General features: G+C 44.0%; 1 protein-coding gene across 3 annotated transcripts in view; it reads right to left on the bottom strand.

Moving 5' to 3' along the window:
- Positions 1-16,678, bottom strand: part of UBN1 (ubinuclein 1) — a 36,289-nt gene that overhangs the window by 7,699 nt on the left and 11,912 nt on the right. For all 3 annotated transcript variants that reach the window (XM_061208878.1, XM_061208877.1, XM_061208879.1), the window contains 7 exons: positions 10,873-10,943; positions 9,347-9,476; positions 9,052-9,170; positions 8,785-8,913; positions 8,457-8,600; positions 582-632; positions 441-483 (listed from right to left, as the gene is read on the bottom strand). In XM_061208878.1, coding sequence (XP_061064861.1) covers positions 441-483; positions 582-632; positions 8,457-8,600; positions 8,785-8,913; positions 9,052-9,170; positions 9,347-9,476; positions 10,873-10,943 — 687 coding nt within the window. The remainder of the gene's footprint in view (positions 1-440; positions 484-581; positions 633-8,456; positions 8,601-8,784; positions 8,914-9,051; positions 9,171-9,346; positions 9,477-10,872; positions 10,944-16,678) is intronic.

The following is a 16,678-nucleotide window of genomic DNA, read 5'->3' as shown; positions in this document are numbered from 1 at the left end:
TCGCGCTCCCCTCCGCGTCTGCTAGCCAACTGCACAAAGCCTCCCGCCCTGCCCGGGGCAGATCCAGGCTCACCTGCTCTTCACCAGGATGGTGCTCCTCCATAAGAGATTCGGAAAATTCACACTGTGACGCTTTCACATTTGCAAGGGCTCACCACTCCTCAGAGGGCTGTCAGGAGGACCTCACCTGACCCCCAATGACCCCAGGAACTGGCCAGGTGGGTGCTGTTTCCTAGAACTGGGGCTGAAGGGCACTAGTGGCCCGACTCAGGTCTCTGCCCTGCCGACCCCAGGCCACTCCTGTGGGCCAGGCTGCCTCTTGGTACAACCTAATCCCAAAGAGCTATCCCCACAAGACCAGCAAAGTTCAATGAGCTGCCAGGAGCATGGCTGCAGAGAGATGAGAAAAGATGACATGTGACTTGGGCAGGCTGACTCACCTTCACCTTCATTTTGGAAGAGGCCATTACTTTCTTCTTGGCCCTGTTCAAAGGAATGAACACAGGAAAGGTTCAGAGGAGATCCACGAAGGAGATAAAAATGCCAGTAGTCCTGACAAGTGAAAACACTGAGACACTCACAGGATTGACGTCAGGTGCCCGTGGCCTCGTCTGCTCTCCTTAAACAGAGTCCTGGAACAAACAGAGAACACTGGGAAGTGTGCACAAGCCCCCTGAAAGCAGACTCTGCTTTCAGAGCCTTGTCACCTCCCTGGTACTCAGCGGCTGTCACTCATTAAATGTCAGTGGGCTGGTGAGAGGGCCTTAGTAGCTGCACTGGCCACCTGAGAGCCAAGGAGCTAGAATTCACCAAAACAAGCTATGGGTCTGCCCCCAAACCTCTCACAGTGATTTTTCCCTAAAGTCAGGAGCACTTTCCTTACTGCCTATTCTCATCCCTCTCCAAAAGTAAAAATGTGAAGTGACCCATGGCATTCTCTTTTCCCAGAGAAACAACAAAAATTTCTTTACGCCCTCCCCTATGTACCTTCAGGAGTCCAATCTATAAGTGACAAGAGCAATTCTATTTACCGGGACACTGAGACAAGAAAAGGCCTGCCCAACCAAGAACACTCACTAGCTCCAAGGGGAGGGTCCTGGGAACACGGCTGAGTAGGAAGCACCAGGAATGGTCTGCCCACCTGGACAACACTACCCTGGCAGAATCCATCTGACGGAACTATTCTGTAACTCTAGAGGCTGTTCAAGGCTTCCAACTTCCAGGGGAAGACTTAGATGAGTAAACTGTGGTTAATTTCAGGTCTCAACACAGTAGCAGCTGCCCATCCCCCACCCAGCGGCCTGTGCAGGTGTTCCTGGAGCAGCTCGCACACAGCTTGTGGAAACAAGCGTGGGCAAAAAGGACCCTGGTCTCCAAAGATGAGGGATCTGTGCTCTGATGGCTGATCACTGCTTCTGATCACAGAGGTGGGAGGTGCACACAGCTGTTGTTGTTGCACCTCGGGCTGAAGTGACTGCCAGGGCATTTAAAGGGCTGGCACCACCTTTTAACCTCCTTCTTTTTCTGATTTTCCCCTTTCTGGTGTCAGACATTAAAGAAAAAAAAAAAAAAACTACCTACATGGGAAAAATTAGAAAGTGACTGCATGTACTAGCAAAAAGCTCAGAAATGACCTAAGAGTAACACATTAAGTTCACACATCAGGCTGATCCTCAACACAGCGACAGCCTACAACAACAACAACAACAACAACCGATAAGCAAAAACAGTATATAAAAAAAAGCAATCCCTATAGAAGTGGGAGAATCTGATTTCCAGAGTTACCACAATATTAGATTCAAATGTCTGGTGTTCAACAAAAAATCACAAGGCACACAAACAAACAGGAAATATGGCCTGTTCAAAGGAAAAAAAACAAATCAACAGAAACTGTCCCTGAAAAAGACCAAATGGCAGCACGGAGCAACTAAGCCCGTGTGCCACAACTGCTGAGCCTGTGCTCTAGAGCCCGTGAGCCACACTATAGAGCCTGCATGCTGCAACTACTGAAGCCCATGTGCCTAAAGCCCGTGTTCTGCAACAAGAGAAGCCCCAGCAATGAGAAGCCCGCACACCGCAATGAAGAGTAGTCCCCACTCGCCACAACTAGAGAAAGCCCTCGCGCAGCAACGAAGACCCAATGCAGCCAAAAATAAATAAATAAAATTAATTAAAAAAAAAAAAAAAAAGACCAAATGGCAGATACACTAGACAAAAACAACTGTATTAAAGATGCTCAAAGAACTAAAGGAAGATGTGGAGAAAGTCAAGAAAATAACATGTGAACAAAATGGAAATATCCATAAAGAGACGGGAAACCTGAAAAGAAACCAAAAAGAAATTCTGGAGCTGAAAAGTACAGTAACTGAAGTGAAAAATTCAGTAGACGGGACTTCCTTGGTGGTCCAGTGGTAAAGAATCCACCTTCCAATGCAGGGGACGCAGGTTTGATCCCTGATCGGGGAACTAAGATCCCACATGCCACGGGGCAACTAAGGCCGCGTGCCACAACTAATGAGCATGCAAGCCGCAACTACAGAGCCCACACGCTCTGGAGCCCGTGCGCCACAAATAGAGAGCCTGTGTGCTGCAACTACTGAGCCTGCTCGCCACAACTAGAGAGAAGCCCGCGGTGCATCAAAGATCCTGTGTACCACAAAGAAGATTCCACGTGCTGCAACTAAGACGCAATGCAGCCAAAAATAAAATAAATAAAACAAATAAATATTAAAAAAAAAAAAAAATTCAGGGCTTCCCTGGTGGCACAGTGGTTAAGAATCAGCCTACCAATGCAAGGGACACAGGTTCGAGCCCTGGTCCGGGAAGATCCCACATGCCACAGAGCAACTAAGCCCGTGCGCCACAACTACTGAGCCTGCGCTCTAGAGCCCGTGAGCCACAACTACTGAGCCCACGCACCTAGAGCCTGTGCTCCGCAACAAGAGGAGCCACTGCAGTGAGAAGCCTGCACACCACAACAAAAGAGTAGCCCCCGCTCACCACAACTAGAGAAAGCCCGCGCACAGCAATGAAGACCCAACGCAGCCAAAAATAAATAAAATTAACAAAAAAAATTCAGTAGAGGGATTCAAAGGCAGTTTTGAGCAGGCAGAAAAAAGAAACAGTGAACGTGAAACAGGACAATGAAGATTATCGAGTTTGAGGAACAGAAGGAAAAGACTGAAGAAAAGTGAACAGAGTCAAGGGAACTGTGGGACAGCATCAAGCAGACAAGCACACACCAGCACAGCGTGGATGTCCCAGAAGGAGGACAGAGAAAGGGGCACAGAGAATAGTGAAGAAATAATGGCTGAAAACTTTCCAAATGTGAAAACAAACAATGTAAGTGTAAATACATGAATATAAACACCCAAGAAGCTTAAAGAACTCCAAGTAAGATGAACTCAAAGAGATCCACACCAAAACACATGATAATCAAACTTTCAAAAGCCAGAGGCAAAGAGAAAATATTGAAAGCACCCAGATATTATTGAATCATCACACACAAGGGATCCTCAACAAGATTATCAGCAGATTTCTCATCAGAAACTCTGAAGACCAGAAGACAGTGGACTGATATATTCAAAGTACTAAAAGAAAAATACTGTCAACCAAGAATCCTATATCTGACAAAACTGACCTTCAAGAGTGGGGGCGATATAAATCAACTATACTTCAATTAAAAAAAAAGTGGGGGACAAATTAGGACATTCCCAGATAGATAAAAGCTGAAGGAGTTCATGATCAAAAACTTACCCTGTAGGGCTTCCCTGGTGGCGCAGTGGTTAAGAATCTGCCTGCCAATGCAGGGGACAGGGGTTCGAGCCCTGGTCCGGGAAGATCCCACATGCCATGGAGCAACTATGCCCGTGCGCCACAACTACTGAGCCTGCGCTCTAGAGCCCGCAAGCCACAACTACTGAGCCCACGTGCCACATCTATTGAAGCCCGCGTGCCTAGAGCCCGTGCTCTGCAACAAGAGAAGCGACCGCAATGAGGAGCCCGCACACCGCAAGGAAGAGTAGCCCCCGCTCACCACAACTAGAGAAAGCCCGCGTGCAGCAACGAACACCCAACACAGCCAAAAGTAAAAATAAATAAAATAAATAAATTTATTAAAAAAAAAAAAACTTACCCTGTAAGAAATGCTCAAGGGTCCTAAAGGTGAAATGAAAGGACACCAGACAGCACCTCAAAGCTACATGCACAAATAATGATCTCAAAAAGGTGAATACATGACCATTAGAAAAGCTAGTGTTATAACAACAATGGTTTGTAACCACACTTTTTGTTTTCTACATCATTTAAGAGACTAATACATTTAAAGAAAAAAAATTAGTTTAAGGGACTTCCCTGGTGGTACAGTGGTTAAGAATCTACCTTCCAGTGGAGGGGACGCAGGTGCGATCCCTGGTGGGGGAACTAAGATCCCACATGCCACAGGGCAACTAAGCCAGCACGCTGCAACTACTGAGCCCGTGCGCCTCAAGTAGGCAGCCCGCGTGCCACAAACTACAGAGCCCACGTGCTCTGGAGCCTGCGTGCCACAACTAGAGAGAAGCCCATACACCACAACTAGAGAGACGTCCTCGTGCCACAACAAAGAGCCCGCGCGCCGCAACAAAAGATCCCACATGCCACGAGGATCCCGTGTGCCACAACTAAGACCCGACGCAGCCAATAAATAAAATAAATATTTTTTTAAAAAAAATTAGTTTGAAAGCTATTATTACTGTAACTTTGGTTTGTAACTCCAAATCTTGTCTTCTACAAAACTTAGGAGGCATTTAAAAAACTATTAGTTTATGTTTTGGGGCACACAATGTATAAAAATGTACTTTTGTGACAGCAGCAGAGCTGTTAAGGGGGCAGAGTTTTTGTATGTTGATCAACTTACAGAAGTTAAGTCCCTTCTTATCAGTAATTACTTTAAATGTAAATGATTCAACACTCCAATCAAAAGACAGGGACTGGCAGAATAGATAAAATGCATGATCTAACTATATGCTATCTACAAGAGCCAAAGACCTGGGACTTCCCTGGTGGCGCAGTGGTTAAAAATCCGCCTGCCAACGCAGGGAACACGGGTTCGATCCCTAGTCCTGGAAGATCCCACATGCCATGGAGCGACTAAGCCTGTGTGCCACAACTACTAAGCCTGCACTCTAGAGCCTGTGAGCCACAACTACTGAGCCCACGCACCCTAGAGCCCACGCGCCACAACTACTGAGCCCACACACCGCAACTACTGAAGCCCACACGCTCTAGGGCCCGTGTGCCGCAACTAATAAGCCTGCATGCCGCAACTACTAAGCCCACATGCTGCAATGACTGAAGCCCACGCACCTCACAAGAGAAGCCACTGCAGTGAGAAGCCTGCACACTGCAACCAAGAGTAGCCCCTGTTCACCAGAACTAGAGAAAGCCTACGTGCAGCAATGAAGACCCAACGCAGCCAAAAAAAAAAAAAAAAAGAGCCAAAGACCTGAGATCCAAAGACAAGAACAGATTAAAAGGATGGAAAAAGATACTCCATGCAAATAATAACCAAGAGAGCAGAGGTGGCTATCTTAATATCAGACAAAGTAGACTTTAAATCAAGAAAATTTACAAAAGATAAAGAAGAATATTATATATTAATAAAAAGTTCAATACAGCAAGAAGATATAACAATTATAAACATTCATGCACCTGACAGACCATTAAAATACAATATATGAAGCAAAAACTGATGGAACTGAAGGGAGAAATAAACAGTTCTACAATAAAAGCTGGACAGATACAGACAGATACAGAACATTCTACCCAACAACAACAGCACACACATTCTCAAGTGCACATGGGACATTTCCCAGCATAAACCATATGTTAGGCCACAAATGAACTCTCAGTAGATTTTAAAAGATAGCTATCCACTGGGAAATCAGCTCGGTGCTTTGTGACCACCTAGAGAGGTGGGATAGGGAGAGTGGGAGGGAGACGCAAGAGGGAGAGGATATGGGGATATGTGTATACATATAGCTGATTCACTTTGTTATACAGCAGACACTAACACAACACTGTAAAGCAATTATACTCCAATAAAGATGCTAAAAAAAAATAAAAAAATAAATAAAAGAAAGCTATCATAAAAAGTATCTTCTCTGTCTACAAAGGGATGAAGTTAGAAATCAATAACAAAAGGAAAACTGGAAAACTAACAAAATTGTGAGGAAAAAACAAATGGCAGATACACTAGACAAAAACAACTTTTAAGAACACACTTTTAAACAATCAATGGATCAAAGAAGAAATCACAAGGAATATTAGAAAATACTTAAAAGACAAATGAAAATGAGAACACAACATACTAAAACCTATGGGACAAAGTGAAAAGTGGTGATAAGAGGGGAAATTTAGGGACTTCCCTGGTGGCACAGTGGTTAAGAATCCGCCTGCCAATGCAGGGGACACAGGTTCAAGCCCTGGTCCAGGAAGATCCCATATGCCATGGAGCAACTAAGCCTGTGCGCCACAACTACTGAGCCCGCATGCCACAACTACTGAAGCCCACACGCCTAGAGCCTGTGCTCCGCAACAAGAGAAGCCACCGCAATGAGAAGCCCACACACTGCAATGAAGAGTAGCCCCTGCTTGCCACAATTAGAGAAAAAGCCCGTGCGCAGCAACGAAGACCCAATGCAGCCAAAAATTAATTAATTAATTAATTAATTTTTAAAAGAAAAAAAAAGAAACAAGAAAGGTCTCAAATCAACAACCTAACTTACAACTTAAGGGAGTGGAAAAAGAAGAACTAAACCTAAAGCTAGCAGAATGAAGGATATAATAAAGATTAAAGCAGAAATAAGCAAACTAGAGAATAAACAATAAACATAGTTATAGGTCTATTCAGATTTGCTATTTCTTTGTGATTTAGTCTTGGTAAGTTTTGTGTTTCTAGAAACTTGTCCATTTCATCTAGGTTGAAAGACACTATCCATAGAGTAAAAATGCAACCCACAGAACAGAGAAATATTTGGTAATTATGTATCTGATAAGGGATTAATATCCAGAATATAAAGTGAACTCCTAAAACTCAACAACAAAAAAACAAGCAAACCAATTAGAAAATGGGCAAAGGACTTGAATAGACATTTCTCCAAAGAAGATATACAAATGTCCAGTAAGTACATGAAAAGATGCTCAACATCACTAATCATTAGCAAAGCGCAAATCGAAACTACGAGACACCACCTCATACCCATTAGGATGGCTACTACCAAAAAAACAGAAAAAAGTGTTGGTGAGGATGTGGAGAAGTTGGAACCCTGTGCACTGGTGGTGGGAATGTAACAAGATAACAGCTGCTATGAAAAACATTATGATGAGGCCTCAAAATATTAAACACAACATCACCATATGATCCAGTAATTCCAGTTCTGGGTATGTATGTAAAAGAACTGAAAGCAGGGTCTCGAAGAGATATTTGTATGCCCATGTTCATGGCAGCATTATTCACAATAGCTTAAATGTGGAAGCAACACAAGTACTATCAACAGATGAATGGATAAGCAAAGCGTATACATACAGTAAACATTATTCAGCTTTAAAAAGGAAGAACATTCTGACACATGCTGTAACATGGATGAACTCTGAGGACATTATGCTAAGTGGAGTAAGCCAGACACAAAGACAAACACTTTGTATAATTCCACTTATATGAGGTACTTAAAGTAGTCAAAATCATAGCAACAGAAGAATGGTGGCTGCCACCGTCTGTGGGGAGAGGGAAATGTGGAGTTAGTGTTTAATGGGTACAGAGTTTGTTTTACAAGATGAAAAAAGTGATGGAGATGATGGTGGTGATGGTTGCATACCAATGTGAGTGTATTTAATACCACTGAACTGTGCACTTAAAGATGCTAAACTTACGTTAAGTGTATTTTACCACCAAAAAAAAAAAAAATTTTTTTTTCTAAAGAACACTAGTTCCAGGTAACTTCCTCTGTGTATTGCAGACATAGTCCATTCGTGGGAAGCTATATAACACAAAGTAGCCTGTGAGGAAAGTCTGGCACTTAACTCTAAGAAGTAGTCACCCCTGCCAGTTGCAAATAAGAATTCTGTTCAGAACATTAAAATGTTCCTAACACGAATCTGTCTCTCAACTTCTTCTAGTAGGAGCCATTATCTCAGGAAAGGGCAGACTGAAGTGGGATAAGCATACAGCCAACTTTGAACTGAAGTGGGATAAAGAATAACAAAGACAAAACCCCACAGATAACTTCCCTCTTCTAAGGGAGACGGAGAAGCCCCCAGTCACTCAGGTGAAATCAGAGTCGAGTCCACTAGCCGGTGACTCTCTGAGGGTGGGGCTCTGGGGCCTGGTGCAAAAGAATCACTCAGACATCTCTTTACCGCAAGAACGCTCCACCCTATGGTCACACTGACCACACTGGCTGCTCGCGGGCCCTCACCTGGCCTGCATCCAGCCTTTGGGCCAGAGAGGTTTGACCTCAGCATCCAGAAACGCCTTCACGTAGTCCTCCCAGGATTGGGCCTTGTTCCTCTCCAGGTCATAGCTCTCCAGTTTGATCTTCACCACCTGACAGAGTAGCTCCCTGAAGAGTGGGCAGAAGTCAGAACCTTTAAACTACCCCAAATGCTTCTTCAAGGTTTCAATCATGTGCTTTCAGCAGCCCTGATTAAAGTAAATGATTCTAACCTTCATTAGAAATACGGGAACATGCTCAGACACTGGCCCCACAAACCCTCCACTGAGGCAAGGTCCCAGTTTGGGCACACCTGATTTCATCATTCCACTGGAATTTCTTCCGGGGTCCCATTATCCTCCTGCCCCCCTTTTCTTCATCTTCTTCCTCATCAGAACAAACCCGTTCTCTCTGCTCCTTGTCTTTCTCCTCTTCCAGCATCCTAGGAGGTAGAAAGAATTAGGCGGGACTCTAAGGTCACTGCAGAACTGCTTCCTTCTGCCCACCATCTCCCCCCACCCCCCAGGACTTCTAAGAAAAGGAGGTCAGAATGCTGCAGGGAGTGATGGGACACACTTACTTAGCGACCTTGGCTTGCGTGTGTGCCTGGCATTCATCCTGGTACTTGGCCATCTGTTCTGGCATTGCCCTGCCAATGGCTTCCTTAAGCTTCTGGAGAGGCTCCTTCAGACGCCCCCCCTGCGGAGAGCAGGACATATCGTAAGTCTGGTTTATGCATCACTTCTTACACTGAGCACACACTATAGGAATAATCGCACGGAGGCAGCGCAGCAGCAGATGTGGCATCTATGAAGACTCCATCACCCACTCCGCTGCACCCCGAAGCCAAGGGGCTCCACTGCAAAGTCACCCACCTGTTCACAGAGGTGAAGTTTTCGTGCGCGCTTGACCAAGGTGTCTTTGCTGCAGGGCAGGAAGGAAGCAAGGTAGGCATATACCCCGGAACGGGTCTGGCTGCTCAACTCCCGGGTCTGCGCCTCTATGCTGAAGAACAGAGCAGAGTTATTCACCGCAGCTCCTTTCGTCTGCAGGAGCCAAGAGGCCAAGCCTTATCTCGCCTGTCACAGTGTAAATGAGCAGCCAGCACAACAGACCTCCAGCAGTCACCAGACCCAATAAGCTTGGTTAGGTAGAGTGGGTCAGGCTCTCAGGTCAAAGACAAGACCAAGTCAAAGGTGTCAAGAAAACAGAGCCTAAAAGAACAAGGTCTGAATTTCTGAGTTTCATAAACAAAGAAAACATAAATGCTTTCAAACTGGAAGGTAATTGAGTTACTTGGGGTCGACAGGAAATACTTTGCAGCAGAGTTTCCTTTTTTTTCCATTTCCAAGTTCTGTCCCTGACTAGGTGGTCAGGGAAATCCTCATCCCTCCAGCGTCCCCATCTAGATAAGCAGAACACAGTCTGTTTTCAATCCCTTGAGTTCTCTGTATCTGGCACGCTCCAGGAGACAAACCCCTCATCTGTGCTGACTCTCAGGTGCTCCCTGACCCAAGTGGCCAGTCTCCATCCTGGGCAGGCAAGGTCCTTTGCTAGAATGTTCCCTAGTCTTGACAACTGTTCTTACATGTGCAAAATCCTCAGCTGTTGAGCAATAAGCTTCCTCTGCTACATGATGCAACCAGGAGAGAAGGTGGCAAAGCTGGAGGGCCAGGTACAAAGAATCTGGTTTGGATTTATACATGTGGAGGTTTTTTTTGTTTTTGTTTTTGTTTTCTTTTTAATCCAATTCATACAGTGTGATGTCTCCGAGGTTGGGGTGTTTGTTAGACGGGCTACAGGATGATGAGCACTGGCCTTGGGAGCAAAAGTGAGAATAAGAGGAGAATGACCAGGTATGCTGAGGAGTGCCCCAGGAGGGCAGGGCCTTGCCTGCACCAAGCTCTTACTTTTCCCAGAGATGGGCAAGCAACGCCTTCTCTCTCCTCTCATCTCACGCGTAGCACAAAATCCTCTTCCAGCACGCCATGACTATTATGTACAGTGTTCTAATAATGTCTGCTGCCTAAGATTAGTACGGTCTATCATTTCCTAGAGACAAACATTTGATGTCCCCCGCCACTGACCTTTTTTATTTTTGTATCTATGTATGTATGTATATATTTATTTTTTGGTCTTGCCTAGCGGCATGCGGGATTTTAGTTCCCCAACCAGGGATCGAACCCATGCCCTCTGCAGTAGAAGCTCAGAGCCCTAACCACTGGACTGCCAGGGAATTCCCCTGACCTTTTTTAAGAGAATAACAATAAATAAAAACCAATTTTTAAAAATCTCATCAGTGCTTTCCTATCCCATACATAGTTGAATCGTACTCCCAATTTCCCCCAGCCTGCTGAACCCAGGCATGGTAACAGCAGATACAAAGAAACAAGATACTCACTCTAAGAGGATGCCATTAATATCCTGGGTGAAGAACTTCTGTCTGCTCTCTCCCTCAGCAGCTCTGGCAGCCTGGTTCACAGTAGACAGTAACATCCGTTAGTGCACTTTCCCCGCAAGGCCCTCACCCTCACCCACAGGCCTACAGAACACCTGATGATAAAATCCTCACCATGCCCTTCCCTACTCAGCCCTAATCCCAGATTAAGTTCACCTATGATCTCTGTATGCTCCAGAAGTGGTACATCCAGCTCTTTTCACATGCTGTTGAAGCATCTACGGACTGTCCCTTCTTCCCAGGACTTGAAACAACAGTCACATAAAAGAAAATCAGAGTCAAGGGAATCATGAAGCATCTGATGCAGCCAGCAAGCTAACTCATGTGCCCAGCACTCTATCATCTAAACTGTGAGCTGGAATCTCCATACATCTACAGTACCAAACAATCAAGAACTTTAACAAACCTGCAGTATTTGAAGGTCTTTAGCAAACAAAATAATAATAATAGTAATAATAGCAACAATAATAATATGCTGCTTTAGCATTTAAGGACTATAATTCTTTGAAAATTCATAATCTAATTAGGGTATATCATGAACTCTATTACTCAGACCACTGGAATGACTAACATACCTGACTACCTATTAACACAAGATAGAGCAGGTTGCTATACAGTGTTTTGCTTCCCATGAGTACACAGTTAATAACACCCTGGATGGCAAGCCTGGAGACTCCTGAAGCAACCACAGTGGGCAACCAGGGCACCGAATGCACAAGTGAGGAAAGCAAACTGCAAAAGCCTGAACCAGTGGTTCTCTATTTGGCTGCACACTGGAAGTACCTGGCAGCTTTCCCCACCCTAGACCCATCACATCAGAATCTCTGGGGAATAATGTATTCCTTAAAAGAGGCCTAAACATCAGTACTTTTTTAAAAGTAACTCTGGTGACTAGCATGCAGAGGATCGAGAACCACTGATCTAAACCCAAGAGTTGCTGGTCCAAAGTCTTTAAGCAAAATAAAATTTCAGGCTTGATATATAACAATGATGGCAAACAAAGACAATAAGGTGATTGTCTTAAATGAAATGATCAATCCTGATCAACCCTCTGATACACCCACCTTCCTCTGGCCCCACTGGCCTTCCTCTCACTGCATCCTCTGGGTCCTCTCCTGACCTCTTGACTGCATCCTGTCTCCTCCACTAGCTCCTTAGCTGCAGATGGGCTCCCAGGTTCTATCTAGAACCCTCTTCACCTGATAATGTCTCCCCCTCAGCTTCAAAATAACATAAACACACACAGGTCTCTCAAATCTAAACCTACTCTATACACTTTTTTCTAAGCTCTGGACCAGAATCTTCAATTACTTCTATGAATGAATGACCCTCTAGTATACAAACTTGACTTGTCCAAAACCTAACCTACTAGTTTCTGCTCTTCCTCCTCCTGTGTCCCTACTTCTAATAACAGCACTCCACCCTTCCTAAATCCTTCCACTCTTCTTTAGAACCCTTTGGCAGCCCTTCCCAAGCCTAGAATCAAACCCAAACTCCTCCACCTGGTATTTAGGGTCCTTTAGGATCTGGCCCCAGCCATCCACTCCAGCCCCTCCCACCACATGCCAGGAGTCTTCATTATCCAACAACTTGCCCATCCTCAGCCCTGTGCCCTGGCTTACTATAAGGCCTTCTCTCCCATGAGGCTGGCCAAGCCTGCTGCCTCCAGTCCAATTCCTATGTACCCCCAAGAGCTCCTCTTTCACCTCCTCAAGTCTGGCTGTTCACCTGACCATCTAGTTGGCCATCCAAACACGACAGAGCTTGTTTCATCCTGCTCTGTCCCACAGCCCGTTGTTTACATGGCTACCAATCCATCTGTATAACAAGCTCATGGAGAAGGACAACTGAATCTTACTCATCAATATATTTCCCACAGCTGCCTATCACATAATGGCTACTTAGTAAATGTCAGCTGAGTGGATGAATGAACAAACAAATGAACAGATTATCACTGAAAGAATGAAAACTCGAGGAAGAAAAGCTTAGTACCAAACAAAACTTGCAGAGGATATGCAAAACTCAAGCATGGCTAGAGGAGAGCGCAGAGGCCTGAGATAGCAGGTGGAAAGGGAAGAAAGAAAGGGTGTCACTGTAACCCATTCACTTGCCCTTTCTTATACTGTCAGAGGATTCGGAATCCACTGTGGCACCTTTAGTGTACTGGGATTATGACTTCAGTTTGAGAGAAAACAAAACTGAGTCATTCTGTTGCTTTAGCTTATACACTGCTAATTATAAGATGCAGAAGCACCTTCATGTTAATTCAGCCTAATTAACACGTATTTCAAATGCCTGTTTGTCAGACCCATCAACAGCTCAGGTTTCCAATCAATTTTATTTTTTTTTTGGCCGCACTGTTTGGCTTGTGGGATCCTGGTTCCCTGACCAGGGATTGAACCCGGGCCCTTGGCAGTGAAAGCGAAGAGTCCTAACCACTGGACCTCCAGGGCATTCCCGCCAATCAAATTTTATCTTTAGATATCAGTCATATCAAAAGCTTTCTGGCTATAAAATTTTTTTAAGTTTTTTTTTTTCCTGATGCCTTTTGAAATGTGTTTTTTTTTTTTCTGATGCCTTTTGAATCCTGTAGACCAGTATCTCTGAGGATTTGGTTTTATACTGAAGATAATTAGTCAAGTATAAAACAAAATCCTCAGAGATAAAATTTAAAATAAATCTAATTAAAAGAGCAATTGGATATATATTTGATAGTCTGCCAGAAAGAAGTGACATCCCTCAACCCTAAAGACAGACACCCTTGCCCAAGGAGTTGTATGAATCAATCAATCCTAGATTAACTAGGAAATGAAGTTAAACCAAACAGCCAGATCATGCTGATTTACAATAGTTCCAATAGCCTTTTAATGAGCTCTTTTATTCATTATAAGAAGAGCCACTTGTAGCCTTTCAGCACTGAGATCACAACCTTATATACTGTACCTGTTTTTGCTAAATAGAATGAAATCTGGCATGATTTTCTTTTTTAAAAAGACCAAACAAGTTGTTATTTTTTTTCTACCTTATTCTCCTTGGATCCATGTCTCCCTGGTTTTGCAATGCAAGGGTTCTAACTGTATAGGAGGGTAAGCAGTGAGCAGGTAGAATGGTGGGTGACATGGGGTCTCTGTTTCTTTTCTATTTTTAGTATCAGTATCATTTCCATTTTATGCTGGATTGAAGAGGACCAAAACAGAGCGGGGTCATCTGTATGGAGCAGGCTGAGTAGCCGCCAAACCACATCACGACAGTAAACTGAAGGCGCAACATACCTGAACTTTTCAACAATCAAGACAAAAGACACAACCAATACATATTAAGAGAAGACAGGGGTAAGGCCATCAAATCAAACCACTGGGTTCCCTGGGGCCCATAAAAATGTACAGTACAAGAAAGTAAGAAGTGGAAAATGAGCTAATATGAGAAGAAAACAGTAACATTTCTGGAGTATCCAAGGTTGCCCTCTTGGAGTACCTCTTTAACATACATAAATTTTCAAATGTTTTTTTTAAAAGTTTTAAGTATCACATCTACTTAGAAGTCAAATCTAATTTTTGTTTCCAACAGCAAAAACTTCTCCCAGGGAGACTGACACACGTAAGAATAGAATCTGCTTAAGTACAGTGGTGGACTGCACACAGGACCACAGATTCCTCGCCTCCCAGTACATGCATTCCCCCATGGAGAGGTGGCCTCTAGATGGTGACTTGCTTTACCGATACACTGTGGCAGAAGAGATGTGGTGCATACCACTTCTAAGGCTAGATCATGAGGGCCTTACAGCTTCCACCTTACAGCTCCCTCCTGAAATGCTGCCCTGAGACTGTCATGCCCTGAAAAAGCCCAGGATGAAAGAAGGGAGGAGAGAGAGGCCCTGCCATCCTGGCTGTCCCAGCGCCAGCCCCCATCTTGCCCGATGAACACAGCCCCGAGAGCGAGTCCAGGCAGGACCAGAAGACAAACCGCCGGCCAACCCACAGTCAGGAGAAATGAGTCACTGTTTGAAGCCACCAAGTTTGGGGGCGGGGGGGTAGATTTTTAGACAGCGGTAGAAACTGATACATGTATCCTCTAGGGCCAAGATTTTAAATCTAAACAAACTATTACAAAAATAAAAGAAGAGGGTAAAAAGAAAAAGAAGGGGAGTGAAATATAAAGTGAGAAACACATAAACACTGCTAATGTTATAGTTATATACATCAAGTTTAATTTAAAATTTAAAAATGCAATGTCCAGTTCAAGATCTAGGACAGGGCCCCTTATTAAGGATCCAAATATCCATACGTGGCTTTTGAAATTATATGCAATTTTTGTGTACACAGGCATTTTTTCCCTGGGAGGAATCTCTTTGCCAGAAGACTCTCAACAGGGTCTGGGTCTAGAGCACTCGTGCACACATGCAGGAGGCTCCAAGTGCCCCAAGCGGAGGGCCCTGGTGGGAACGGAGCAGCTGGGGATCCTTTAGAGTGGCATTAAGTAACTTTCTAAATTAAGCCTTCTTTTTCATGCAACCACTAAAAGTAATGAGGGCTTTATAAATAATATTTATTAAGTGAAAAAAACAGGAAATTATTCACAACTATAATTACAACTGCATAAATACATATATACAGAGACTAGAAAAGAATATGTAAATTGAAAATAGTTTTCAGATTGGCGGGATGGTGGGTAATACCCACTTCCCACTTCATTTCCCAAATTTCTTAATGCTGTTATAGGAGAAGGGGCAGGTGATGACTGAAGTATCAATTTCACATTTGAACATATTTTCAAGCCAGTATGCCTCCTGGTCACCACCTCCTCACCAGGACCCGAGCCTACCTTACCTATGGGATCCTGTACCCTGTCTCCACCGTGCCCAAGAGACAACCGAGACGGGGCACTCACCGAGGAAGGACAGCTTGCCCACTGTCCCCCCAACAGACTCCAGAAAGCGAGGTTTTCGCAAATCACAACCCAACGTCATTTCACATTAAACCACTGTTTCCACTAGATTTGTCCATCTTTCCCAAGAAAATGAAATAATGAGTCTAAGTTATCAGACTAGAACACAGTCTTTGGTGGGAATAGGGACACATCCAAGAGCCATTTTTACTTTTCTCTAAAAAATGACTGGCTACTGCCACATAGATCTTAGCTCACTCAACAAGGCTTTCAGAAGCTACAAAATAATTTGATTACAAACCAGAGGATTGAAAAGAATAAGGAGTAATGTTTTCTAACATAAGTTCTGAGAGAGAGCACAGGACAGTATGCTCAAACATGCCAAGTTCAGATTCAACTATTTCCATCTTAACATCCTGTTAAGATGTACTCTGAATCCTGACATGGCATAATTCATTTAAATGGTTACGTTCAAACAGAATACTGTGCATGCTCTACAAGGATGAACTAGAGCTCTGAATAAGACATTTGAATTATTTCACATGTTGTGTTCAAGTGTTTTTTGGAAGTGAGAAAATCATTTGTAGCAGTGGTTAACATTTCACCCTGCCCTAAAACACAAGGGATATTATACACAACAGAGATTCTGAATCACTGGTTTAAAACTTAAGCTATAGAGTGTAAGTACCACCAGAGTTGTGTCACAAGTCATGATGTCCACGGTAAAACGGTATTTTAACTAAAAGTCATCATAACTAACGACCCGTGCTCGGTTTATAGTCAGTATTCATGTATCACCGAATTGACAGTCCTTAGTGCTCTAGGGATCAATTCCCAATCACCAGGGGGAAAACAGGAGCAGTGT

Source organism: Eubalaena glacialis, chromosome 13 (assembly GCF_028564815.1).
Source record: "Eubalaena glacialis isolate mEubGla1 chromosome 13, mEubGla1.1.hap2.+ XY, whole genome shotgun sequence".
Taxonomy (NCBI): Eukaryota; Metazoa; Chordata; class Mammalia; order Artiodactyla; family Balaenidae; genus Eubalaena; species Eubalaena glacialis.
The sequence above is the reverse complement of the archived record's forward strand: the minus strand, read 5'-3'. Positions and strand labels throughout refer to the sequence as shown.